Source organism: Meleagris gallopavo, chromosome 1 (genome assembly GCF_000146605.3).
Source record: "Meleagris gallopavo isolate NT-WF06-2002-E0010 breed Aviagen turkey brand Nicholas breeding stock chromosome 1, Turkey_5.1, whole genome shotgun sequence".
Classification (NCBI taxonomy): domain Eukaryota; kingdom Metazoa; phylum Chordata; class Aves; order Galliformes; family Phasianidae; genus Meleagris; species Meleagris gallopavo.
The window spans coordinates 126,311,592-126,338,697 of NC_015011.2; the positions used below are offsets into that span (position 1 = coordinate 126,311,592).

The window sequence follows — 27,106 nt, forward strand, 5'->3', positions numbered from 1 at the left end:
CTTGAGAAAAAGGGAAGTCTCCTGAATAATTTCTTGCTATAGTCTTTGAGACATTCTCCTGTGCTTATCTCTACAGCTTCTCAGCCCAAATGATGCTGCATGCAATTAACATGCATTAAAGGGAAGGTAAGATTTGAAAAAACAAAGATGAATAGTCTGCTATTTTAACTGTATACATTTAAAATGTATTTATTTGACCTATGTTTTTTTATTTCATTGTTCCTTAGTCAATGCCAACATTATGTACTATCACATATGGGGACTTCAGAAAATATGAATCTGTAGCCTTAAACTATGTGTAACTGTCAGATATTTCTTCATGATTCAACTAGTTCTTGTGATGCTTTTTAATTTGAATTTCAGCTTAAAAATGAACATTTTATTTCTTAATGATTGAATTTGTCCTCTAAATTCTGCACAATGTATATTTCAGGAATACCCGAGATTGCCTTTTTGGTTGATTTAACATTTTTTTCAAAGAAAATATAAAAAAAGTTCTTACTTAGATCTTATTTTTATTTTAGAAGTAGTCAAATAATCAGACCCACAAGTGTTTCAAAAATTTATTTCTTCAAATGCATAGCCAGAGCAAACCTCTATACTTCAGGAAATTCTCCATTCTCTTGAACTTTTAAAATTATCTATTTTTCCATACATCTGTAGGCTAAGTTTTGCTCAGATGGGTTTTGCTACTTCCATTTTCTTGTCCTGTCTACTTTCCAGATTCACCAAATGTGTTTTGCACATTTTCTACAGTCTCTGCAGCTGTTCTGGTGTGTGGCAGGTAGATTGCCATGCGTTACTTCCCCTGTACATAACTCTAGTAACCCACTATTGTAGAACAAAGACATTGCTTGGCAGTAACCATCTGGCGTTGGTGATACCTGGAATCCAACAAAACAAAAAAAGTAGTTAAGCAAAAGAGAGTAACAACAAAAGGTGCTAGTTATAAGAGTAGTATTTTTTTTTAATTATTAAGGATACTTTCATCTCCCAGGCAACAAACAGGACCGAGGAAACAGTCACAAGTTGCAGGAGAGGAGATTTAGATTAGACATAAGAAAAACTTTTTCTGTCAGAGAGTGGTCAGGCACTGGAATGGCCTGCCCAGGGAGGTGGTGGAGTCGCTGTCCCTGGCAGTGTTCAAGAGGCGTCTGGATGAGGAGCTGCGAGATATGGTTTAGTAGCTTGTGGTAGTAATGGCAATGGGAGGATGGTTGGACTAGATGATCTTGTAGGTCCTTTCCAACCTTGTGATTCTATCATTCTATGATTCTGTGATAATAAAAGAGGTTTGTTGTGGGATTTTTTGACAGATAACTATTTAGAAAACAATCTGACTTTGTTGATTTTTGGTTATTTTTTATATAATTTACATTACTCACGTAGTTTCTATCCTATTAAAACAGCTGAACTGTGTTATTATATTTGCCTAGTATCTATTTCTCCAGAGTGAGCCTTTAAAATACAAAAAGTCAGGCTGTGAATTTTATTTTGCATCTCCTGGACTGAATTTTGGCACCATATGCTGACATAAAGCTGTTTGTAATTAAAACAACACTAGAAGGACACTGTTTTCTCTGTTTATGTTTGAGAAAAAATATTCTGTGATCCTGCTCATCTGAATGGACATTAATGAAAACATGCTTGCTTTGACAAGTAGTGGATCTAAAAGCCTTTTATCTTTGGATGCCTTTTAATTCCATTTTGATCACCTGTAGTGTTTTCCCTCTGCTGTATTCTGGGGACCAATTCATTGACTATTTCATGAAAATGAGTGCATATACGTCTATGGAGCCATACAGCATGCATCTCAGGATCGTGAAGGAGCTGGCTGACCTGGCTGCCAAGCTGCTCTCCATTGTATTTGAAAAATTGTGGCTGTCAGGCAAAGTTCCTGGTGACCGGAAAAAAAGGAAATACTAATCTCATATTCAAAGAAGGGAGAAAGGAAAACCTGAGGAAGAAACTCAGGCCTGTGAGCCTCACCTCTGTGCCTGGGAAGATCATGGAGCCGATTCTTCTGGAAGAGATGTTAAGGCATGTGTGAGGTGATCTGAAACAGCTAATATGGCTTTACCAAGGGTAGATCGTGCCAGATCTATCTGATAGCCTTCAATGATGGAATGATGGTATCGGTGGACAAAGGACATTATCTACCTGGATTTGTGCACCTCATCCATATATCTAAATTAGAGACATATGAATTTGAAGGCTGGACTACTAGACAAAGAATTGATTGGATGGTCACAGCTAGAAGATTTTGGTCAATGGCACTATGTCCAAGTGGGGGCTGGTCACAAGTGGTATTCCCCAGGGATTCGTCTTGGGACCAGTGCTCTTCAACATTTTTATCAACAGCATAGATGGTGGGATTGAGTGCAACCTCAGCAAGTTTACTAATCACAGCAAACTGAGTGGTGCAATTGACAGATATAGAAGGGAGTAATACTGTCCAGAGGGACCTGGACATACTCATGAAGTGGGCACAAAAGAACATAAGGAGGTTTAACAAGGACAATTGTAAGGTGTTGCACTTGGGTTGAGAAAGTTCCAGATGTGAGTACAGACTCGGGAAAGAACTCATTGAAAGCAGCTCTGTGGAGAAGGACTTGGGAATCTTGGTCAAAAAGAGGACAAAAAGCTGGACGTGAGCCAGCATTGCGTGCTTGCAGCCTGAAAGACCAACAGTATCCTGGGCTGCATCAAAAGAAGATCAGCCAACAGGGAGAGGGAGGGGATTTTTCCCCTCTATTCTGCCCTTGTGAGGCCCTATCTGGAATAATGTGTCCAAACCTGGGAGCCGCAAGTACAGGAAGGATGTAGAGCTGTTGAAGGAGGTCCAGATGAGGGCCATGAAGAGATGATCAAAGGGCTGGAGCACCTCTTAAATGAAGCAAGGTTTAGGGAACAGGGCTTATTTAGCCTGGAGAAGGCTCCCATGAGACCTCATTGTGGCCTTCTGGTACATGAAGATAGCTTACAAGCCAGGGGGACCAACTTCTTACACAGTCTGATAGTGATGGAACAAGGAGGAATGGTTTTGGATGTTTGGAAGAAATTTTTTGCTCAGAGGGTAGTGAGGCACTGGAACAGGTTGTCCAGAGAGGTAGTGGATGCCTCATCTCTGGAGGCATTCAAGCCAAACTGGTTGAGATCCTGGGCAACTTGATCTGCTGGTTGGCAACCCTGTCAATGGCAGGGGGTTGGAGCTTGATGATCTTTAAGGTCCCCTCAAACCTAAGCCATGCTATGATACTTTGATTGTGCATAAACATAAGACATGACCTGTGGGGTCATATAATCCACAACTTTGGCCAACTCCTGCATCTACAGTTGCTGTATTAGAGATGTTATAGCATTTCTTCCTATCAAGCTTTTTAGTCCCTTTCCACAGACCTGCACTCCACGAGTTTACTTTGCCTTGTTCTCAGCCTTCTGATACTGTCTTCCATTACACCTCCCGTGGCAGCAGATTGCCAGAGTTCACTGTGCTCTGAGCAGAGGATTGCCTTCAGTGCCTTCAATGTTGTACAAAAGGAACTCCTAGGAGCAAGTTGATCTCTGGGAAACAGCAGTGCTTTTTCCTGAAATGCCCTTTTTTGACTCAAACTGATAGTTGCCTTTTAAATAATCATTCAGGCTTAGAAACCTTCCTTCTCTGCCACTGTTTCCTCTATCTCTCTGAGTGCAGTCAGTTATATTGCCTCACAGATTATTTCTATTTTTGTTCCTAACACTGACAACATTTCCTTATTTAAGATTTATTTTGTTCCTTTTCCTATTTTAAGTCTTTTCACTTATATTTTCCACAACTGTCATGGTACTCACAGCTACAAATATTTCAGATGTAACTTTTTAGTGTTTTTCACCCCATTTTCCTCTTTCTACTGACTAAAGTACATAAATGTTCCTAGGAATACTTTTGATTGCTTTAGTGTGGGTTTGGTTGTAAACAAAAGTGAGAACCTGAGAACAATACGATTCATTGAATTACTTGTTGTTTACCACATTGTACCAAAATAGCATTATAAATGTACCTATATGTGCATATGTATGTGTATATGTGTATGTATACATTTCCAGGTAACTTCACTGTGTGAACATATAAACTTTTTTGGAGTGTGCTAAACATTCACACATTTTCCTCTACACAGCCTTACCTCCTTTTAGTCAATTTATCAAGAACACTGTGATAGACAGTTGCTAGAAGGCCTTCCGCTGTATGTTTTTAGTACTGAAAAACATAAAACTCAAGATAAATGAGTTAGTTGGTGAATGAAAGACTCTGATCATAGAGACTTGTTCATTCTGTAGAGAACTGTCTGCAAAGTCATCTTACATCAAGCCTTTCAATAAATATTTAGCTGTCTGAGCAATTTATATATCTTTCTAAAATCAACTTTCACCAATGCACAATCTGCTTACTGTATCCCAAACTTAGCAAAAACAATCTTCCCAATATTCACTTTTAAGAATGTAATGATTAATCTCTCCTCTCCTCAGATAGTTGCAGTTGCTTGGAACAGGTAGCATGAATTACAACCCAGAAGTGACAGTTGGCTTGTTGCTATTAGAGGCTAGGTCACACACAAATAGAGCTTCTGGTTTTGTACCTATCCAAAGTTATGTCAGGTGATTCCCACTCAAACTATCAGGCACTATCAATAGTAGGCAGTGACCAACAAGACTCATTAACTATGTTTCATTTCATGCTTATTTCCTAGACTTCTGACATCACTTCAGTGGCTAAGTGACGGTGTCATATTATTTCACAGATGAAAAATGAAAACATCGTGTTCTAAGTGAGCCAAACTTGGAACTAAATTCTCCGTTTCTACAAGTCTGTGACCCTAAGCACTTAATATGACACGTGTTATATATGTACCTGTTGTGTTGATGCTAAGCTTTTTCCAACATAAGACACTGTTTTCCACTGGTTTGGCAAGAAGACAACCAGATGTAGTGGGTAAGTAAAAAATTAGGTAATGTTTCATCCCATGCTAGCAATCCCAGTTATCTGATCAGATCTTCTTGTCAAGTTTCTTTCTACAACCAATAGGAAAATTGTCCAAGGCAGGTAAGAGTGAATTACCTAACATTTTGGGAGATGTAGATGGGTAAACATGAATCTCACTATTAAAGTCACTCATATTATTGAATGTGGCCACCTATTCTATGTGAGAACAGAGCTCCCAGGGGGAGCTGATGAGTGTGCAGGCCTTACTGGGAGACAAATTCTTTGTGTATGCAGCAAGGGATCACTTTTCCTCTCAGTAATGTCATTCTAATTGCAGATGAACTTCGGCTACATAATGAGCTGCAGGTTATCAAGAAAGAGTCACAAGTTATTCTGTGCTGGAACAACAACCTGACAAAAGAAGAGACAGAGAAGTACAGTGTGAAGTATATTCTGAGTTACACATTCTTTGATACATTTCAGGAAAGGAAAGTAAGTTGTTCAATGGTTACATGTAGTTTCAGAGAAATCACACATTACTTCATTTGGTAGATAAATTTGCATAATTTGCCTTTCAGTCATTGCTACTGTCTGTCTTAATGTAATTCCTTCTTCCTCTTTTTAGGAAAGACTACAGGAAAATAAAAAAAGGATACGTCTTGAGCTACATACTGGTTTTAAAGCTAAAGTTAAAACACAAGTTTTTGTGAAAGAAACAGAAGACCTAATTAAGGAGAGCGGGTGGACAGAATGTACATACAGGTCTCCTCCAGGTCAGCTATTTCCTGCATGTCATTAAGACATATAAGCATTCCTTGTAATGTTCTGTCTTATTTGGATAGTTTCTAAAAGCTAATTATTATCTTATACCATATTTTTAAAATATCCATTTAAGAGAACAACATATAGCATCTTAGAATACCAGTAATTATTTAAGACATGTTCAGGTTCACCTCAGCTGAGTGAGATATCAGAATGTTATTCCAAGTCTCCATCTTCCCTAACTGCTAACTCTGTTGAAGATTGCCTTTTGTATTATCTGGTTCCAGGAAATATTAGAAAAGTAGAAGAATTCTTCAGCTAGCATTCCAGACATTTTTTTTCTCTTCAACTGTATTAGTAAGGCTTTTGGTTGTAGTGTCAGAAGTGCTTCTCAGTTATTATTGCCCTAAAAGTCCATTTGCTTCACCCAGTACTTATCCGCCCCTCTAAAGATAAGGATACAAGACAGGTTTTAAAGGCATCCATTGTGTTCCAGAAAATCTAAGTAACAGAAACGGCACACTTTCTTTTTTCTCCTTTCTTTGTTGCAGTATATATTCAGAATCTTTCATGCATCATATATAATATTTCTTTTTTCAATTGCACCTGGCATATTAAAGCAGAAGATCCTGCAGATGTCCAGTATTTTTTTTCATACAGGTAAGGATCTTGTGCAAAATTAGTAAATTAGTATGAAACTATTGTTTGTTTCTTTTAGAACACTAAATCTGTCATACCTTGTCTAAAATCTATTATATCTTGATCTAAAAGACTCATATTTCCTTCCCACAGACAGACAGAAGAATATTTTGAATGCCAGCAATATATAAAAAATGCAAGGAATAAAAATATTGGATGCCACATGAAAGATGTATCTTTCCAACCACTAAGGAAAATAATTTTAAACATATCTGTAGTAGATCTGAGAAATAATTCAAGAAGACTGTCTTATTATAAAGGTTTTACACCTCAGAAAATAGGTAAGTATTGTCTATTACTGCCTATTATGAAAAACTTGTTTATTGGTTATTTCACTGATCTGGAATCAAGGAAACAAAAGAGAGAAAGAGAGAAGTGTGACAAAATTAGAATATTATTTCCAACTTGCTATACATTTATATCCCTGGGAATTTTACACAAAGACTAAAAAAAAAAAAAGAGAGATTGTGACTCAAATGCCTTTAGATTTATTCTTTGAAGTAATATCATTGTTTATCTATAATTGCCCTTTAGAAAATAACAGGATATTGTGAGAAAATGTTTTAAAGATTTAATTCCATGTAATTTGAAAAGCATTATACAATTCTTTCCTCCAGTTTTTCCTTTTGCTATCATTTCTTTCTCTTATTGTCCTGAGGAAAACAAGTTAACGTGGAGTCTAAACACACATCCATCATTAATAACTGTATTTGAGAATATGTGTTTGAGAATGTGTTTGAGAATGTGTTATGAAACATTAAAAACATCTCTATTTATTTATGAAGCCATTTTCAGTTAAAAATATTTTGACAGTGATTTTTAACTACTGACAGCAGAATGATTATATGCATTTATTTTTCCTAACTTCTCTGTGATGCTTGAATTAATCTCGTTAGTAAGAAATTCTCCTGAGCTTTAGCACAGATTGCAGAATCAAATATGTTTCAAATTATGAATGTATTGATCATATTCCAGACTTGTAAAACAGGAATCAGGATAACTCAGGTGAAAGCAAAAACTCAGTCAAATTTATCAAAATGTCTTCTGAGCTAGATTTGATTTACTGTGTTTTTATACATTAGAATTACTGGCTTTACCTTAGTATTTACACTGCAGTCAAAAGTAGTTAAAAGCAGTATGTTGTGTTTTAGCAAATTAAAATATCTTCATGAAAATTCTTTTTTTCAAGGGAAAAAAAAAAAAATTGAGGAGGGAAGAACAAATCTGCGGGAGGACTGCTATGTTTCATAGCCTACCTGGTTAAGCCAGCAGCAGTCCCAGTGCCAAGCAGGAACCCATCTTACTTCTAAAATACATTGCAAAAGTTTCATGGCCTGCAGCAAACTTACCCTCAGCTTACAGGGCAACTTGGTCCTAGCTGTCTAAATGTCTGAATCATAGAGTGTTTAAGGTTGGAAAAGACCTCTCAGATCATCTTGTCCAAACCTTTGTGCACTCACAACAGGATGATATCCTCTGGGAAAAATATCTCAGAGGTGAAAAATATGTCTTTATCACTTTGGAGGTTGAACACAGAGATGATGTTGCTTACCTTCCTCACCTTTCATGGCTTGTGGTGCACCTTGATCCCTAAGGTGAATTCTGGTCACTGCCAGTAGGGTCAGATTTGGGGGCAGGCAGAACAGAACAACTTTACAAGACTATACAAGTTGGTATAAATGCTTTTGTTGACTTTATGGAGAACTCTCATTGCTCCAAAATAAGACTCCTGTAGATGGGAAAAGCAAAATAAAAGCCAAAAAGGGAACCTCAGCATGACATACCTTCCTGTAGAGCAAGACAGGGCAATGTAGCCACAGCTGCAGGAAAACTCAGCACCACACTGCAGCCGTGCAACTAGCCCAGTCCCACAGCTTTGTGGTGAACACATCTCTGCTGGTAGGGCTGATTAGAGAACTGCAACTGTGGTTTGTCCCTTTGTGGCAATGCAACATCAGCTGAGAGGGGTTCCTGCTGCCTGAACACCCTGCACACACCTGTACCCAGATCAGTGCCTCAGTGGACTCCATGATAGAAAGTGGCTGTGGACTTGCTTATCTACAACAAATGCTAGAACCTAAAAATGCAAAAATGTCTCTTGCTTCTAAACCAGTTCACCTTCCCTCTCCAAAAAAAACACATGGCTACTGTACAGCTTGCACTTTGTGATGGGGACACGGAGGTGGTGGTGGAATTGTTTGAGTTGGAAGGGACTCTTATATGTCACCTAGTCCGACCCTCCTGTAATGAACAGGGAAACAGCTGTATCAGGGTGCTCAAAGCCCTATCCAGCCTAATCTTGAATGACCCCAGGGATGGGGCATCTACCACCTCTCCTGGCAACCTGTGCTAGTGCCTCACCACACTTATTATAAAAACTTCTTCCTTATATTTAGTACCATTTTCTCCTCTTTTAGTTTGAAACCATTCTCTTTGTCCTGTCACAACACAGCCTGCTAAAGAGTCTGTCCCTTTTTCTTACAGCCCCCCTTTAGATATTGAAAGGCCATTCTCAGGTGTCCCCATACCCTCCTTTTCTCTAGGCTGAACAGCCTCCACTCTCATAGCCTGTCCTCATAAGGGAAGTGTTCCATTCCTTGGATCATTTTTGTGGTACTCCTCTGGATACATTCCAAGAGGTCATGTCCCTTTTTCATCTCCTAAGCTTGCATTGCTCCAAAGGGAAAACATTCCTCTATAGCAAGTTTTCTTCTGCTCATTTGCAAGAAGAAATAGATATTATAGGCATGTGTAACAAACCTGACAATGTGAATAAGACCTGCCACTAGTTGCCATCCCTTCAGTGTCCCATCAATGAGAGCTCTAACTCCATTATAATTTTATAATAATTTTCAACATTATATCACTGGGCTCATAGACAGACTTGGGGTATCCCACGAGACACAGTGGAAATACTGAGAAGAAAAAAATCTTTCCCTTTATTTTGAGGCAGAAATGAATGCTGTTCAGTGAGTGACACTTTTAAAGAAAATGTCTCATCCACTGAGTATTTTCTTTGCAAGTGGTAACTCCATAATAGTCAATTGTGTGTTTCAAGGGCTGATGCACCTAAATATGAGAAACAACACAAAGTGCACAAACCTCTCTGTACTCATTTTCAGAGAAACTGAACCCACCGATCAACGTCTCCGTTTCCCTTGAAAACAGAAGTGTTAAACTTCACTGGAAACCCCCGCCTACCATTGGTTCAGGAGAAAAAAAGTGCTTTAAGTATCAAGTGAAAATAACAGACAGTAAGGTAATCATATTTTTGGTAATACACTTACTCCACATAGCATAATTTCTATAAAAATAGGCATCCCTTGTGTTTAAAGAAATTAAAATTCAAACAAACTTTGAAGAAATCCCAAGGTCTTTCATAAATAATCCAAAATTTTTTGTCTTTCTCAACAAAAGAGAAAAACAACATATTTTATGACTTTTTCAGATTTATGCTTGCATTCAAGTGAGCTTTTTTGTTTGCTTTGTTTTTCATTAATTTGACTGTTACATTAACATCACTTAGATTTCTGACCTTTTATTATTAATAAAACATGCTAACTTGTGAATACTGAGAAATAAAAGTAATGGTAGAAATCTCTTTTTTAAGAGAGGTAATGTTCAACCTGAAGAATATTAAAAAGTGTTCAAGTTCATTTTTTCTGTATCTTTTCTGTCCAAAGATAGGACTTTAATGTTTAATTTTTTTTTCCCCTTCAGGAAAAAAATGGATCATTACTGTTGGACTGTAAAGATACTATGTGTTTTGCCAGAAAGATGCTGGCCAATACATACTGGGCAGATTCCAGCTTACCATGTTTGATCTGGAATTGAAGTTATCTTATTCTCTCCAGAAATAATATAGAGATTTATTTACACTTTTCCTTATTAAATATGCTCAGATCTTTTCAGAGTTGTTCAGAAGGAAGTTAAAGATTTTAAAATGTTATTATACCTGCAGTATTTGTTTGATGAAGAGCATTATTCCAACTAAAGAAGATATTTCTTTTGCTAAGTGTTTCCTGAGATGATTCTATGAAACAAAAAAAATTAAATCTAAAGCATGTACTGATTGAAACCAAAAGACATTAAAAGTAAAAATATTTACATGAATTAAAGATGGTGATTAGGGATGGATTGGAGCACCTAACTTATGAGGTACAGCTCAGAGAGCTGGAACTTTTCCTCCTGGAGATGAGGAGGCTGAGGGAGGTCTCATCAGGGTACATAAATACCTGAAGGGATGGTGCAAAGAGGACACATCCAGGCTGTTCTCTGTGATGCCTAGTGCCAGGACAAGAGGCGTTGGGCACAAACTGGCACACAGGAGCTCCCTCTGAATGTCAGGAGCTCTCCTGTGCTGTGCAGGTGACGGAGCAGCAGCACAGGTTGCCCAGAGGCTGTGGGGTCTCCTCCTTGGGGAGCTCCAGCAGCCGCCTGGACATGGTTCAGGGCACCCTGCTCTGGGTGGCCATGGTGGAGCAGGGGCTGGGCCTGAAGGACCCACAGGGCCCTGCCTGCCTCAGCCATCCTGAGACTCTTTGTAAATTACTTTTTTTTTTTTTTTTCAGCTGAATGTAAATATGATTCTATAGTACACAGAACATTTTGAATCTATTTTTGTCTGAATAGCATCTCTTCCTTCTTGATGTCCCACATGAATTTTGAGATAACATGTAAAAGCAGCTTGTTAGAAAAATGCTTGTAGATATATTAAAGCATTCTCTTTTTTAGACAGAAACTTTAAAAAAGCTTGATTTGAAATGTAGCTGCATAACCCTGCATTTTAGCAGGAAATTAATAAATTGTAGAAAGACAGTATTGATTAAAGCATGTGATTTTCTACCATAGAAATAGAACTATGTCATCTCTCAATGTACTCCTCAAAACTAAAATATATTTGCTAATTTAGATTGCAATATTAATTTGTTCCTGAAATTTGCAATCAGGCTTTAGCCTTGCAAAGATTTCCTCTCATACTTAATTCATGCCTTATTCAGTGAATAATTCATGTGAAATGCATGTGAATCCTTGCAGGATTGTGGTTACAATTTACATGTCAATATTGTTATATCTACATACAGAACTAAAATAATCATTCCTGTTATTTGCATATATTATATATATTTAATCGTGTATCAGCAGCTTCTTTTAACAGTAAAAAATAGTACAGTGTTGTAGCTTAGCTTATGGAGCATGGTACAAGTATGGTGGCAGTACCAGCTGGCAGTTTAAAATTATAGAGCAGTAAGAGTTGAAATGTTTTCACACAGCTTCTTATTTACACTCACAAAGAGTAGAAAGCACTTAACTGAACATATGACACTGAGAAGTTCAGATGTGTATTTGAATGTGAATTTTCGGAGCCTTTGGTGTTTTTGTTCAAGCTCTCTTGTGAGCTGTGTTTTCCTCGAAACACCTGTATCTTTGCTAACATGCCTGGGCTTAAGGTATGTTTGAGGAGAATCAGCATCAAAGCTAGTAACAATTAAAAGAGCAGTTATGTAGCCAAGGGGTACAAAATGAGAAGACAAAGGTAAGGAAAAAAACAGTGTTGTTACAGGCGGAATAGGAGGGAGGGGAATGGAGCATGATTGAGGTTCTGTGTTAATTGTTATTAGGGTTTCTACAAGCAGGGTTATGGATATTTGTTGACAGACACTTAAGAGGATGATCAAAATATACAAGTCTGTATTTATTATGAATACCAAAGGAAGTTACTGTGAATACTTATATTAATAATACTGTAATACAAAGAGACAAAGCTTAAAATTAGGGAGTAAAGTCTACAGATATATGCAAGTAGTACAGAAAACAAGATTTGAATTTGAAATGATGAAATCTGAAATCAACAAGTCAAAATTCAGCAATAAGGAAAATACTATTGTTAGGAAGTAAAGGTCAAGTATGCAAAATCCAAATGAGGAATTGATGCGTAAGCAGAAATGCAGAAGAAAAAAGGTCTGTGGATTACAGTGAGCCACAAACTGAGTCAATAATTCCATGTTGTTACATAAAGGTCAAAAGCTGTTAAAGTGCATATGACAGGCATGTCATATGTAAGACGTAGATTGTGACTCATTCTTTTAGATACTAAGTTTGACTCCAGTTTTTGTAGGGTTTTGTAGATGGTCTGAACTGTTATGAACACATCTTGAGTATTTTTTATCTTTTGAAGTGGCATACTTTGATTTGTAGGCACAGTTAAAGATGTTTCAAGATAGTCACTAAAGTAATAGACAATCTTTAGCATTAGACATCTGAAAACTGTTTTTTTCTACCAGAAAACCAAAAGCAACATACTACCCCCACAAAAACCTTAGAACTTATAGTTTCATTGTTATTGTATTCACCCTACACTTGGAGCAAGAAAAAAATTAAAGGGGAATCAGTGATTTCAGATACTTACCATTTGACCAAAGCTGATACATTCTTCCATCTTATCAGTTCCAGCCTCTTCTTGATTTTCTAAGTTTTAATACATGCTATCAAAAAGACAGATTGTGCCTGAGTATAAACATTTTTTCTGAAAATCTTTTTCCACTCGATTTGAGATATAAATAATAGTATTTGACATTCCTAGACTCGTATCTGTTTTAACTGCAAAATGAAATCACAAAAAGTAACCCCTGAAAACTATCTTCATAGATTGTAGATGTCACTGAAGAGAAATATGAGTATCTGCTTCTTAGACCGGCAAAAAAATGTACCGCACAAGTGAGGGCCAAGAAAGAGGTATGCATAACAACAAAATTTGGAGTGATTGGAGTGAACCAGTGATTATTTATGGTGGTAAGTTATCCTATATTTACCATTTGTAACTTCTGTCACCATATATGTTAGTATCACTCAGCATATATAATTTCTGTTCTCCTCTTTGCTGCATCACTGTACTGTAGCAGTACAAAGAGATCCATGCCATGCACCAGGTCTTGCAGCTCTACATGCTGTGGGGAAACAGAGTCCTTGAATTAACGGGTTGTATTTCCTTGGTCCTTAGTTTAGCACAGGGCAGATCTCTTAAGGTACCTCTAGAAGGCAAAAATGGCACACAACACCTTCCTGCCTTTTCTGCAATGGACATCTTTACAAATGATTTCAGCTGGAGTTTGTAAGCCAGGAAACTCATGAATGTCATAATATTCATTAAATCACAGTCCTTAGGAACTAAATCTAACATTTTTATTACTGTATCAAGTGAATATAATCTGGAATACTGTGTCCAGTTCTGGGCCTCTCAGTTCAAAGACAGGAAACTGCAGGAGAGAGTCCAGCACAGAGCCGCAAAGATGATTAAAGGAGTGGATCATCTCCCTTACGAAGAAAGGCTGAGGGAGCTGGGTCTCTTTAGCTTGGAGGAGACTAAGGGGTGACCTCATTAATGTTTATAAAAATATGTAAAGGATGGGGATGTCAGGAGGATGGAGCCAGGCTTTTCTCAGTGACATCCAGTGGTAGGCTAAGGGGCAATGGGTGCAAGCTGGAAAACAGAAGGTTCCATATAAATATGAGAAAAAACTTCTTCATGGTGAGGATAACAGAACACTGGAATGGGCTGCCCAGAGAGGTTGTGGGGCCTCCTTCTCTGGAACCATCCAAAACCCCCCTGGATGCTTTCTTGTGTGACCTGATCTAGGTGTTCCTGCTCTGGCAGGGGGATTGGACCAGATGATCTTTCAAGGTTCTGTCCATTTCCTGACATTCTGTGATTCTGTGACTAATTTCTCATCTGACAGAGATAAGAAGTGGTTAAGCTCTAATTCAAGTACATGTGCTCTGACTCCCACCGTTTGCTTTAGTATAAATTAAACAATAGCCATGTTTTTTCCTTCACCTCCTATGACTAGATTTTAATTTGTATGCTAACAAGGGAAACTGGTACTTTCCATGGTTAAAATAATGCCTCCACGTACAGTTGCTTCATGATGTCAGGTAGGGTAAAAGGGAAGCAGTAGAGTTGGATGGATAACACTCAATATTTAGGTAGAAAAAGTGGTGCACAGACTTGTCCCTGAACAACAGCACGCAAAAATGTTCAATGCTATTGCTAATAAAACAATACAATATAAATATTTAATGCAACAGACTATGCATTTTGGAATATGCCTTTCTGATCCATTAAGATTCAGGTATGTGCTTATCTGAAGAGACAGGAAATGTAATGGCAGGCATTGCTATTTTTGCAATGGATTGAATGTAAATTCAGTAATAGAGTTTATAGAATATTGCCTGCCTACTCCGTCAGATACCTCACCACATCCCACTGTTCTGTTGGCACCTCTCAGCTACCATCTCTGTTGGATTAGATTCACTCACTTCATTTCAGAAGACTTCATTTCTGAAATGCTTGGAGAGAGGAGCTCCATCTGCTCATTGTGATGAAGGAGAGGATGCACTTCTGTCCATCAGAGATTTGAACTGTTCATCAGAAATTTTTATTTCTTCTCACTAAATAGAAAATGAGACTTGGTCAGTAGCATGGCCAGCAGATGTCTACCTTGCACTTATGTCAGACTGGGCACCTTTGAGCTCAAGTGTAGACAGTGGAGGGAGGCGAAATTTGAAGAGCTTTTCCTTGTGAGGAGATGTAGATTCTCATTCCCTGCCAGCCCCTCATCAGAAGAAGGAAATGGACCTAGGCAGTCACTCATCCTAATTCCAGCCTACAAAACCTTGCTTTCAGCAGCTGCAACTGTCCTTCAACTGTTTTCAACACCGCTGCTTTCCCAACTTCCTCAACAGCTGTTGTTGAGGTTAACAATCACAACTTGTTTTCTCTACTTCAGGAAAGATTCTGGTAGACACGACTGCCATTGCTTATAAGAAGTCATATCTCCAAGTGTTTGGTGCAGAAAGTTGATTTGCCTCTGGAGCATGTAACTCTGCACAAGTTCATGTAATACAGCAATTTCCCTTCTTCCTTCCTGTATTTGGAGAGGATCAGTGGCTTTTGTAATATGAATCTATGGAGTATATTACATTGAGGCATCACAGATTCGGGCAAGTTTTTAAACAACTCCTTTGATGCTTAGAGAGGATTTATCTGTCTGTTTTATTTTGTATTCAGCTGAAATGACTTTGGCTGTTTTTAACTGGGAAAATATATCATAAATGGATATTATGAAGTGTACTTTAATACTGCCTAGACTTTTTTAAAAGACTGCTATTAGTAGTATAATTCATGGTAATTTCATGGAAGACTCATACCTAATTTTTTAGACACAGTGATTATAAAAGATTGAGACATTCTGTGGAGTAAACTGAAAGGGAAAAAAAAAAACAACAAAAAACTTCCATGGGTATTTTTATTTCAGAATGTGTCAGTTTTTCTGCTGAAAGTCTTGAAAAAACGTGAACTGACCTGCTTTTTAATTTTTTTTTTTATTTTCACGTGACACTCCAATGTTTCATCTAAAAAATACATTTCTTTAAGAATGCATTTTTCAGAGACATTTCATTCTCCATTTTAAAAAGCTGATACATCAAAATGAAATAACATAATTCAAAACATAACTAAGATATTTGTTCTGAAATGTTCCTTTGACATGAAAAGAATTTGTTAATTTTCTCATGGGAAACATATTCATTTTCCACCAGAATTAGCATATGCCCTTGAAAAATAAGACAATTTAAACTGAACTGTTCAGTATAGAAACTTTCCGCTAAAAGAAAAATGTTTGATCAGCTTTATTCATACATAGAAACTTGAAATAATTGGTCTAATTTTTGGAGCTTCTGAGCATTCATAGATCACTTTGAAGTTAGTAGCAATTCAGAGGTGTTCTGAATTCTGCAGACCAAGCCAATTGTTTGGTTCAATTTACTGTTGTATGTGACTGAGTTTAAGCATTTGCATATGAAAAACAAACAAACAAAAAAACCCATCCAAAACAAAACCCCAAAGCATAAAATAACCTAACTAAAAGAACGCGTGCTTTTTGTCTTCCAACTTTCTGAAACAAAGAAAGAAAGCAAGAAGACCAAACCTCTTTGTGGTTTGGCTGACACAGAGACCATTGCTTTCTCTTGTCTTGAGTGTGTACATCAGAAAGGATTACCAGCAGAACAATCACCTCAAAATGGAGTATTAATGCTTAATGGTCCAGAAATTGTTCAGAACATATTTTCTGAGCAGTGAACCTGAAAGACAAAGGAAAAACTTTCCTTTTCTGCTTAAAGTGAATGGAGAATATCTTTGTATCTCAGTAGAACATAAAGATTTTCCTGCTCAGAGGCCTGAGAGCTTTTTTTCTTTTCACATTAATTTTGTGGAATTTCATATTTTTGTTTAAACCACAAATGGGTTCAAACCATTTTGTTTGAATTTTATCTATATTGGCCATAAAATCATTCTGACCTAGGACTACTAACATTTCAAGAGCTGTTCTTTCCTGTTTTTCTTCTTCAAAGTACTTAGTTCAAAGCCATGGTTCTGAAGCCAGGTCATCAACAAAAACACAATTTGAAAAAAAAAAAGAAACCCCAGAACATTTTTGATTGGGTTATTCCAGAGGAAGGAATACAAAGTACAAAACAGTAATATTTTCTGAATGGTATAAATATGTCTTTCAGAATGTTTGCTTGCATTTCTTTAGGTAAGTCTAATGCAAAAAATATGTTGCTTCTTGATTCAAAGAGTTTTTATTATTTTTTTTGACAAAAAGATTTTACTTTCATTTTGTCTTAAACCAGTTACAGCTGTGAAGGGGTGAACAGGCAGCGGCAGAGGTCTGGTGGTGTGTGGAGATGAGAGGTGGCAACAGCAGGAATCCAGAAGCAGCTTGGGCAGCAGCAGGAGTGTCAGCAACAGACAGACAGACAGACAGACAGACAGAAAAGCATGATATTCAGGCTGGATGAAAGCAAGCTGTCAAAGGACCAACCATGCCCAGCATAGGAGAGCAGAAATCTGGGGAAAGGAGCAAATGGAATCCACTGGTCCAGGGGAAGATGAGGAAAGTGTGGGATCAAGGTAGCAGCAAGGCTGAGGGCTAAAAGGAGAAGGAAAGAACAGAAGTCAGAAGGCCCAGTTTCCCCTAAAAAGCTTGGTGAAAAGATTCTTTAAATCTGTAGCAGCCCAGGAATGATGAAATATTTATGAGTCATTAATATATAATTCATCGATTTATGAACTACCCTTTCCCATATTATTAACATTATCATTTCTTCTTTTTAAGAAGAAACTGTGGACAGCATATTGCTAAGCCTCACATTGTTCAGCCTTCTGATTTTCCTTGGAAGTTTGTTGATATGTGCGTGTAGAAGGTAATACACATTTCTGACAGATAATACAATTTTTTGGTGTAAGAGAGATCTTTTCAAATGAATTATTACTTACAAAAAGCAGTTAATAGAGCAGTAACAGCTACTGCTTTATCAGAGGTGTGCAGTAGTACACCGTTACTGAGCACCTCATAGATTCCATCACTGTCCCTGGAGCTCCAGTCTCATAAGATGCTCTCAGCTGTATCTCTGCCACTAGCTTGACTGCTCCTCTCAGTGTGATTTTGCCCCATGGTTTTATGGATTCTGCATTCTGAGCTACCAACACTAATCACACCAAAGATGAATTGCATTTCCCATGTTGCCCAACTTCATTTCATAATTCATGGGCATTGCCTAGAGCATTTCTCTCCTCTAACTCAGACAGCTTACAAGAAATAAGTAAAAAAATGAAAGTCAGGCTGACAGAAGTAATTTGCTTTGCTGTACCATTAGTGTCCCTACACCCACCATAAATTAATGCAACCAAAAGACTCCATATCATTGCTTTTCTGCTCAGCTACTTATATTTCCTACTGGTATAGCAGAGAAGGCTTTCTTGAACTGGAAAAAGAATAAATCAGGATGAGCTGATAACTCAAGATGCCTTAGTATTTGGAAGGTGTGATACAAAATGGAAGCAGTGTTAGAAGTAAATTAATTAATTAATTGAAAACCAAATAAGGTTCCTGGTTAGGATAAAAGAAGTTACTATACACTTTATTTTAGCAAAGAAGAACTCAAGGAACTCTGGATGTGAAACTGTTAAAATACAGTACAAAATGCTTTCATTGGCACAAGGAAAGCAATTAAAACCCACCTGCATCTAAACATAAAACAGTATTCTGGTCAAATAATAAGGAGTGACTCTGGTCTCAAGAAACCAGTTCAGATGGTAGATTTCTTTTGTGGTAAATTTACATAGTACTGAAAGCCAACATGTAACCCTTTGTTATAGTGCAAAATGTTTTCATGGTTCTGTGCAGACCTCACTCTTGCTCAACTTGAATTGTGCTTGATTTCAGTATAGGAATTAAAAAACATTTCTGACACTATGCCTGCCCCCCCTCTGTGTTTCTTCCTTTGATTATCACATTTTATAGGTAGTATTTTTATTTATGAAAACAGGATCATTTTTCCGGCTATAAGCATGGTTGCATGCCACAGGCTCTTGTTTTTGTTGAAATTCAAATGCAGGTGCATATCCACACAATCCTTTTAAAACTCTAGCAAGTTAAAACTGGTGAAGTGAAAGAGGAGCTAGGAAAAATGCTGAGCAAAATGTCTGTGATGAAACAAAAAGGGGTAGTATAGCTTTAGAAATAGAAGATGTTTGTCTAATGCTAACATTTAATTCATGTTATTTTTTGCCACCTACAATCTTCACTGAAGTGTTCAAGACACCTTTCTAGTCAGTGAAAAGAGCTCTGGAGTATCTCTGGAGGCTATTAGGCAGCTCCTGACCACCTAAATTTAGATGTATTACATTCACACCGAATCTTTCACTCAGACCACAGACTGTGCTCCATTTGAATGGATGTTTCCTCTCCATATTTAAGTTTCTTACTCACTTAAATTGCTACCCGATGTCTGTTTCAGATGAATTTATTGCAAAGTATTATTGAATAAGTATTACTGAATAATTTGTTCCTGCAGATATTCTAGAGTTGTGTGTCTGTATCACTCTCTTGTAGGTATAGATTCCTGGAAGTTATAACCATGCCCTTTCCAGATCCTACAGATAAAGTTACGACTTGGTTAGCTACAGATGAAACTCACCATCAGGTAGAATGTCTTTTTTCTCTTGCTACAATGATATGCATAATATTACCTGCAATCAGAGTAGCATAACATTTGATTTGAAGCAGTGTGTTTGTGGAGATTACAGGACAATGATTTTCTTAGAAAGGATAATCTCCTCAGGAGATTACTACCTTAACTGTGTCTCAGAGAGAAAGTGTTTCAGCATTTCCACACTCAATGGACCACTCTTCTAAGTAGTAATCATGACTTCTTCCAGAATAATTGGTTCTACAGTCTTATAGGTATAAGAATGTGGGAAAGTCATGAAAGAGAAGTTCTTTGTGGAGAAGTGCAAGTCACCGGCTGTTATGTAGTAAGCACGCACATTTAGAGAAAATAAGAGGAAGCTCAGCAATACATGAAATGCAAGCTCCCACAGCAGTGCCCGTGCTGCAAGATAAAATCATTTACAGAAATTTTATTTTGAAAAATATGATACGTGACAGGAAATTCAGATTCTGACTTATCTCTTAGCAAGTTACAAAACAAATTACAAATTAGCAAGTTACAAATTGACTGGACAAAACAGAAAATACATATTTCCAATATTTGTGTGATTTACTTAATACAGTTCCATGGCTAACATATTCAATGCTTCTTCTTGCTGCATGTGATTGTGTGAACTAGAAGAAAAAATGTTCTGGTCAGGCAGTAGTCTATATTATTACAAATCCAGTGAAGTTACACAATGAGCTGCTCTCCAGAAGACACAGCAAGATTTTCTTACGTGGTCCTACTATAGCACACGATGAAAAGATGAAGGTGTGCCCAAACAGTGTTTTCCGGAGAGATGTAAATAAAAAAGAAAACTGTTATGAGGATTTTTTCATCCTATGTATTTAAAACATTTCTTGAAGAGCCTTTGAAAAGCCTTCACTTTTCTTTACCTTACTTAACTCTGTTGCTGTACTTACACTACAATATCTGAACTTCTTCTGCAAGTGCATTCACTATTGTGACTGACAGTTGCCAATGAGAGCTACACCTCCCCTCCCAGGGGAATAAGAATGTGCCTTTCAGTGTTGTTTTATTGTTTTTTTCTAAATGCATGTATGTAGCTGCAAACTCTGACAGCAACGATGGGCCATCAAAATTCATGAATCACAACTACAATTTTGAGGCAAAGGGAGTGAGTTTTTTTGTTTTGTTTGCTTTTACCTTCTTACAGACAAATTTATGGAGAAGCTGGTGTGTATATGCTGCATAATGACATCGCAAAATGATGAGATTGATGGCATGTGTTTTGAACTTTCACCTGGAGTTCATTCTACAAGCCTTGGGTTGGCTCCCAGGAGTGTTCTGTACCCCTCTTACTTTACAGTCATCTTCTCAGAAAAGAAAAATCCAATAGAGCTCCAGAATTGTACTAAAGTTATATTCTATTCTCAAGATTTGATCATTTCTTTGACACTTCTGTCCAAAAATATCTGACTAAATTTGAGCTAAAGGTGCCATATTTGTTGCCTCCTCTGTGCAAAAATCCTTTGGTACCCTTTTCACCAGTAAGTCATTGATAATTACTCCTGTGGCTTTTGATTACAGATTACTGGAATGTAAAAACAAAATTATCATTAAACACATACTCCGTATCTGCCAGCAATCTACAACTGCATTCATTACTATTCAGGTGTCCATTTTTATTCCCTGTATAGATCGAAAATTGCAGCAATCAATGACCACAAAAAATATATATTTAAATGTCACTAACAGAGGAAGAAGACAGTTCTGTTCCCTATTACAAAACACCACATACACCTTTGACAGGAAAACCTCAGCATAACTGTAATTATTGTCTAGATGATTATTGTAAGTGACTAAGATGACTGTTGATGGCACTTCTAGGAAAGAGAAATTGAATAAAACATATGGAGTAGATTAGTATCTCTAATATTGCTGACACCGCAGAAATTTTGGCTTTGGACATACCATAAGAGTTAAGAAGATTGGGAAAAATGGTGCTGCAATAAGCTGTTTTATCCATCACATAAATTTAACATTGGAAAGCTGGATTATTACTTTGACATAAACTCTTGGTCAATATCCTGCAAGGCAATAAGCAAAAAAAGATAGGGTTCATAACAATGAAGTAAATGTGCTTATGAGCACCTTTTAGAGGGAGAGAGTAACTAATGTGATTTCTGTATCACGGTAATCATTATGGTAGAAGTAATCAGTACTAATCCCAGATACATCAAACATATAGCATGCTTTTAATAAAATTCAGACAGAATATCGAACATAGATGCACATTATGCAATTTTTTTTCCAAACAGAGACAAAATTCAGTGCAAATGGAGATGCAGTCAGAGGTCATACTGAGAATATCAGAAGATAATGGAGATGAGGACGTTCAACAACATACATATTTGAAAGAATCTGAAGACTTGTAGGAGAGTTATGCTATTTTTTTTTTTTTAATTTGTTATCTTCATGTAAGAGCTAACTTTCTGTTAAGTGGATTCTCACTGATCCAAGAAAGGCTGATACTGGAGTTTGTCTGATCCAAGTGGTTTGAAATGTTCTGAGTTGTGACATTGTGCAACTCTTAAAATGCGCTTTGGACCAAAGAGGTAAAGTATACTGCATTCTTTCTCTACTACTAATTTTCAGCCCAGTAAAGTACAGAAGGTCAGACAATATGACTGAGTAATTGAATCCACTTGGGTCAAGAAGGAGCTAGAGTTAGTGCTGCATTAGCTTCCAAATAACGTCCAATAGATCAATAACCTTAAGAATGGCTCTTTATACAAATACCACAGTACCTATTCAATATCTGATTAAAGAAATAAGACGCAGTGGAAGAAACAATCATTTCTGGAAGTTGCAGCAGAAGCTCACAATGGTTCTCTAGAGCTTCAAAAAATATCATACATTGTGCAAGTAGATATTAACAAGTTACATGTGAAAACAAAGTCTTAATATGATAGACCTATCCTTTTGCATTTAGTGAAGGGAGAAAATGTTAAACAAGGTAAAAAAGAGGTTTTTTTAACCTATTGTAATTGTTTAGATAAGTATAACTCAGAGAAGGAATTACTTTGAACTCAGCAAATACTGTTACTTATTTTTCCCTATCTTTGTGAAGAAATTTTCCTCTCTATTTCCATGAAGTAGCAATCCATCCAAGTTCATACATAAAAGTTCATTCATAGGGTAGAAAAGATGAGCCAGAGAACCACTGTCCTGTTAGCCTCATCTATGTGGCGGGGAAGATCATGGAACAGATCTTCTTGGAACCTATGCTAAGGCACATGGAAGAGAAGGAGATGATATGGAGACAACCAGCATAGCTTCACTCAGGGCAAGTCCTGCCTGAATGAACTAGCTACCTTCTATGTCAGTGTATCTGCTTTGGTGGACAAGGAGAAAGCCACTGTTGTCATCTATCTGGACTTCGGTAAGGCTTTGCTCACGGTCCACTGTAACATCCCTTTCTCCAAACTGGAAAGATATGGATTTGATGGGTGGACTGTTTGGTTTGTTGGACAAGAAACTGGTTGCAAGACTGTACTCAGAGTGAAGGTCAATGGCTCAGTGTATGGATGGAAATTGGTGATAAGTGGTGTCCCTCAGGGGTCAGTACTGGGACCAATACCTTTATCAACAACATTGATAGTGGGATCAAGTGCATCCTCAGCAAGTTTACAGATGACAAGAAGCTGTGTGGGGAAGTCTACATGCCTCAGGGATGGTATGCCAGCCAGAAACCTAGACAGGTTTGAGCAGTGGGCCCAGGTGCATTCCATATGTTTCAGTAAATTCAAGTGCAAAGTCTTGTATCTGCATCGTGGCAACCCCTGCTCTCAATACAAGTGGGGAGATGTAATGTTTGGAGCACAGCCCTGCTGAAAAGAACGTGAGGCTACTGGTGGATTGCAAGCTGGACACAAACCAGCAATGTGCCATCTTGTATCCTGGGCTGCGTCAAAAGAAGTGTGGCCAGCAGATCGAGGGAGGTGACCCTGCCCCTCTGCTCTTTGGTGAGGCCCCACCTGGAGTACAGTATTCAAATATGGAGTCCGCCACACAGGAGAGATGTGGACCTGTTAGAGCATGTCCAGAGGAAGGCCACAGAAATGATCCAAGGGATGGAACACCTCCACTACAAGGACAAACAGAGAGCTGGGGCTGTCCAGCCTGGAGAAGAGAAGGCTCTGGGGTGACCTTTCAATATTTAAAGGGGAGCTATGAGAAAAAGGGAACAGACTCTTAACATAGAGATATCTGTTGTGATAAGACAAGAATCTTCATACTAAAGGATTTAGTTCTTCCTGGAACATGCTGCCCAGAAATGTGGGCACCCTGTCATTGGAGATGTTCAAGATCAGGCTTGCAAAGTCTCTTCACAACCTGGTCTACCTGTAGATATCCCTGTTCATTGCAGGGGATTTGGACTAGATGATCTTTAATTGTCTCTTTCAATTCAAACAATTCTAGGATTCTATTTTGAGCTATCAGAGTAGACTATTTGAACTGCTAACTGAGACAAAAGAAGGAATATAGGGCCTTGATTTTGAAAGGAAGATGTATTTCAGTAGATTTCTTCTATAGCAGAGCAAAACAAGTTAAAGATCGATTTAATTCTATAGAGGGCTTGGGAGAAACTTAAAAGATCCTTGGTTTCTGTCTCATCCCACTCAGTGTGTTTCAAGGGAAGTGAATCTTTTTCTGCCTCCTGAGTTGTGTCTTTCCTAATCAGCAAAGGTCACTACCATGATGGAGTCATCCAAGACTCAGAGAAATAATACAAATAAATTTATTGAGAGCTTTCTAATAACAACTAATAGTCTATTTGGACCTAAAATTAGCTAATTTACTAAGAACAATTTGTAAGCAAAATAGGTAAGAGTACTTTGGTGGAGAAATTATCTCTATGTTAAAAGTTCTAAGACAATATTAGACAACAGCTGCTACAAAGAATGCAAACTAAAATAATATAAAGAGAAAAGATAGAAAATGGGGAAGGAGAAACAGATGGACAGACATACAGACATATAGGTACACAGACACAGCAAGGCAAAAATGGTTCACCACTCTTCAATCCAGTGATGTTTTGTTTTTGGGGATGCTGATCTTCAGTAGTGGTGGGTTGTCTAAAGTGTGATGGTCAGTTGATGGCAATGATAAACACACATGCTTTCTTATAGTCCAGAGCTGTTCAGAGGGGTCTTTGGAGTTACAGCTTCTGGCTTTCTGGCTCTCAGCAGGAACTCTTTTGTTCCTGTCTTCCAGGCCTTACAAATTTAAATCAGCAGAGGTAAAAGAAAGCAAGGATATGCCAGCTTGTATCTTTCCTTCACAGGACACAGTGATATCATCTACTAACTTCTTGTATCAAGCTGAAAATATTTACTCCCAGGCCAAGTCTTCAGCCAGAAAACATCCTTGGAACTTCCCATATAAAAGCAAATATCTTCTGGCTCTGTCCAAAGGAATGCTTTTGAATGCAAAACTGTCCACAAAGTGTTACTGGGTGTCTCATGTTGATTTGAGAAAATGTGTACCATACCAGTCTCACGCCGTTTCCTTTCTGGTAAAATTTCTTCAAGTTCAAAATAATTTTGGTTGAATAAAATATTTAATTCCACCCAAAATATCAATTTTTGTTTTATTGCTGGGAATAACAGAAATTTTGTTTGTCTAGGTTTTTTTTTTTCTTTTTTTTTAACAGTCAGTAAATAAGTTTTGGTTCACTTGAATATTCCTTTTTTTGGCAAGATGTCTCTCTCTTCAAGGAAAAATACTGCACTCTCTCCTTTTCTATTAAGAATGGTAGAATCCATGCCTTTGAACTGCCTTGCCTAGAGAGAAGTGTCCCTGCCTATAGCAGGGAGGTTAGAACTAAATGATCTTAAATGTCCCTTCCAACTCAAACCATTATATATTTCTATGACCTCATAAGCCCAAGTTGGAATTGACTAAACAATGAAAGAACTGTTATTGATAATGTTGGTTGTAAGATCAAGTTCATAACTACAGGATTAAAACAATCAACTTGGTACCATTATTTTACCTGTCTCAGTGGGGTTTGTTTTGTTTTGTGGGGATTTTGAGGGGGGTTAGTTTTTTATTTTTATTTTTATTTTTTTTGTAAGAGAAGGGAAAGGTCACCATACCTATGAACATCGGTTCATGCTCTTCCCCCTGCACATCTTCGACAGATAGCTATGGAAATCAGCAGGGAGAAGAGTGGTAGATTTGAGGTACTGAACCAAATTTCAATAACAACTACTCCCATAATGACAACTCTTGTTCCTGGAGTGCAAAGGGAAAAACATCAAGCAGCATATTTCTTTCTCTCCTGGACTATTGAACATCTTCTCTGTCAGTAGTCAAGGCAGTTTATCTCATCAACTGTGGTCTAGACCCAATTTCAGAAAAAAATTGGAAGTTCTATTACTTCAGCTAAAAGTTATCTCAGGAGTCATTTGGAAAACAACTGACATGAACTTACAGATTCCTTTATTGATGAGGGTATAGAACTGGTACAAGGAAAGAATCAGAACATATGTTCACTGAGTGGGGTGGAGAAGTACCAGATATTTACCAAACACATCTGGGATCCAGACTTCCTATAGTGAAATCAGGGCATAGTGAATAGTATGTTGTTCCTTAAAATATATTTTATACACAAATATTTTATATAGTTTTAATTTGTGGTGCTCAAAACCAGCAGTCAGTGCCAAGATTTAAATTAAGATAGAGAATCTCTAGATTAAGATAATTTTACCTGGAAACAGAATAATCCTTTAAAATAAAAACTGCTGTGTTTTCAAGAGACCTCAGTTTTGGTCGGAACAAATAGTTCACTCACATACATGTGGCAAAGCAAATTTGCACAATCTGGTGATGAATACTAAAGTATATACAAACTCTCATTCAGCTGGATTGCTTCTGTGAATGAATTGGTTATCTTCATAAGATTGCACGTTCTATATTTAAGTAACACTACCTGATGAGACACCAGAAAGTGCATTGCATGTAGAGACTTTCCACTTTCTCTCCACTTTGCATATGTAGAGGGATCTGGAGAAAATATTTATTTATTCATTTATCTATCTATCTATCTATCTATCTATCTATCTATCTATCTATCTATCTATCTATCCATTTTGACTTATAAAACCATGTGTTATATCACAAGTGGCTATTTTTATGCTTTCCAATCCAAGTATTCACTTCAACCAAGAGCACATAGCACACAGAGATCTGGAGCATATTATCCTGCATTTATGTTTCTTTTTGAACATCAGTGACTTTGTAGATTTTTTTTTTTTTAGCTTCTGGAAGCACAACACCCTCTTCTCTTTGCTTTGGAAGAAAGATAATTGCAAGAGGGAAAGGTGAATAAACAAAGCAACCTTCAGATCTGAGACTTTGCATGAGGACTGGTCATGTTGTCCACTGCTGCCATCTATAGTGCACATATCCTGCTTTTAATGAGAGATAATCCTGGTTTTCAAACCAATTTAACTCAGGGCTGGTCTGCTGATTTAACTGCACTGTTATCAATGAAGTCATCCTCTCTGTACCCTGAAGACTTCATTTTCATTAGAGACAGTATCCATCTCACCTAATTTTAGCTTCCTCAAATTTAGGCATCTAAAAGCATCTAACCAA

The 27,106-nt window shown here is 37.4% G+C and overlaps 1 protein-coding gene across 1 annotated transcript; it reads left to right on the forward strand.

Moving 5' to 3' along the window:
* On the forward strand, nt 1-25,112 carry LOC104916114 (interleukin-5 receptor subunit alpha-like). Its single transcript, XM_019622648.2, is given in 12 exon segments — nt 1-126; nt 4,728-4,969; nt 5,298-5,452; nt 5,586-5,733; nt 6,274-6,382; nt 6,515-6,702; nt 9,544-9,680; nt 13,070-13,163; nt 13,166-13,213; nt 17,599-17,686; nt 19,378-19,468; nt 21,760-25,112. Coding segments are annotated over 11 exon segments (1,278 nt in total). The 5' UTR covers nt 1-126; nt 4,728-4,866; the 3' UTR covers nt 21,877-25,112.
* The last annotated feature ends 1,994 nt before the right edge of the window (nt 25,113-27,106 follow it).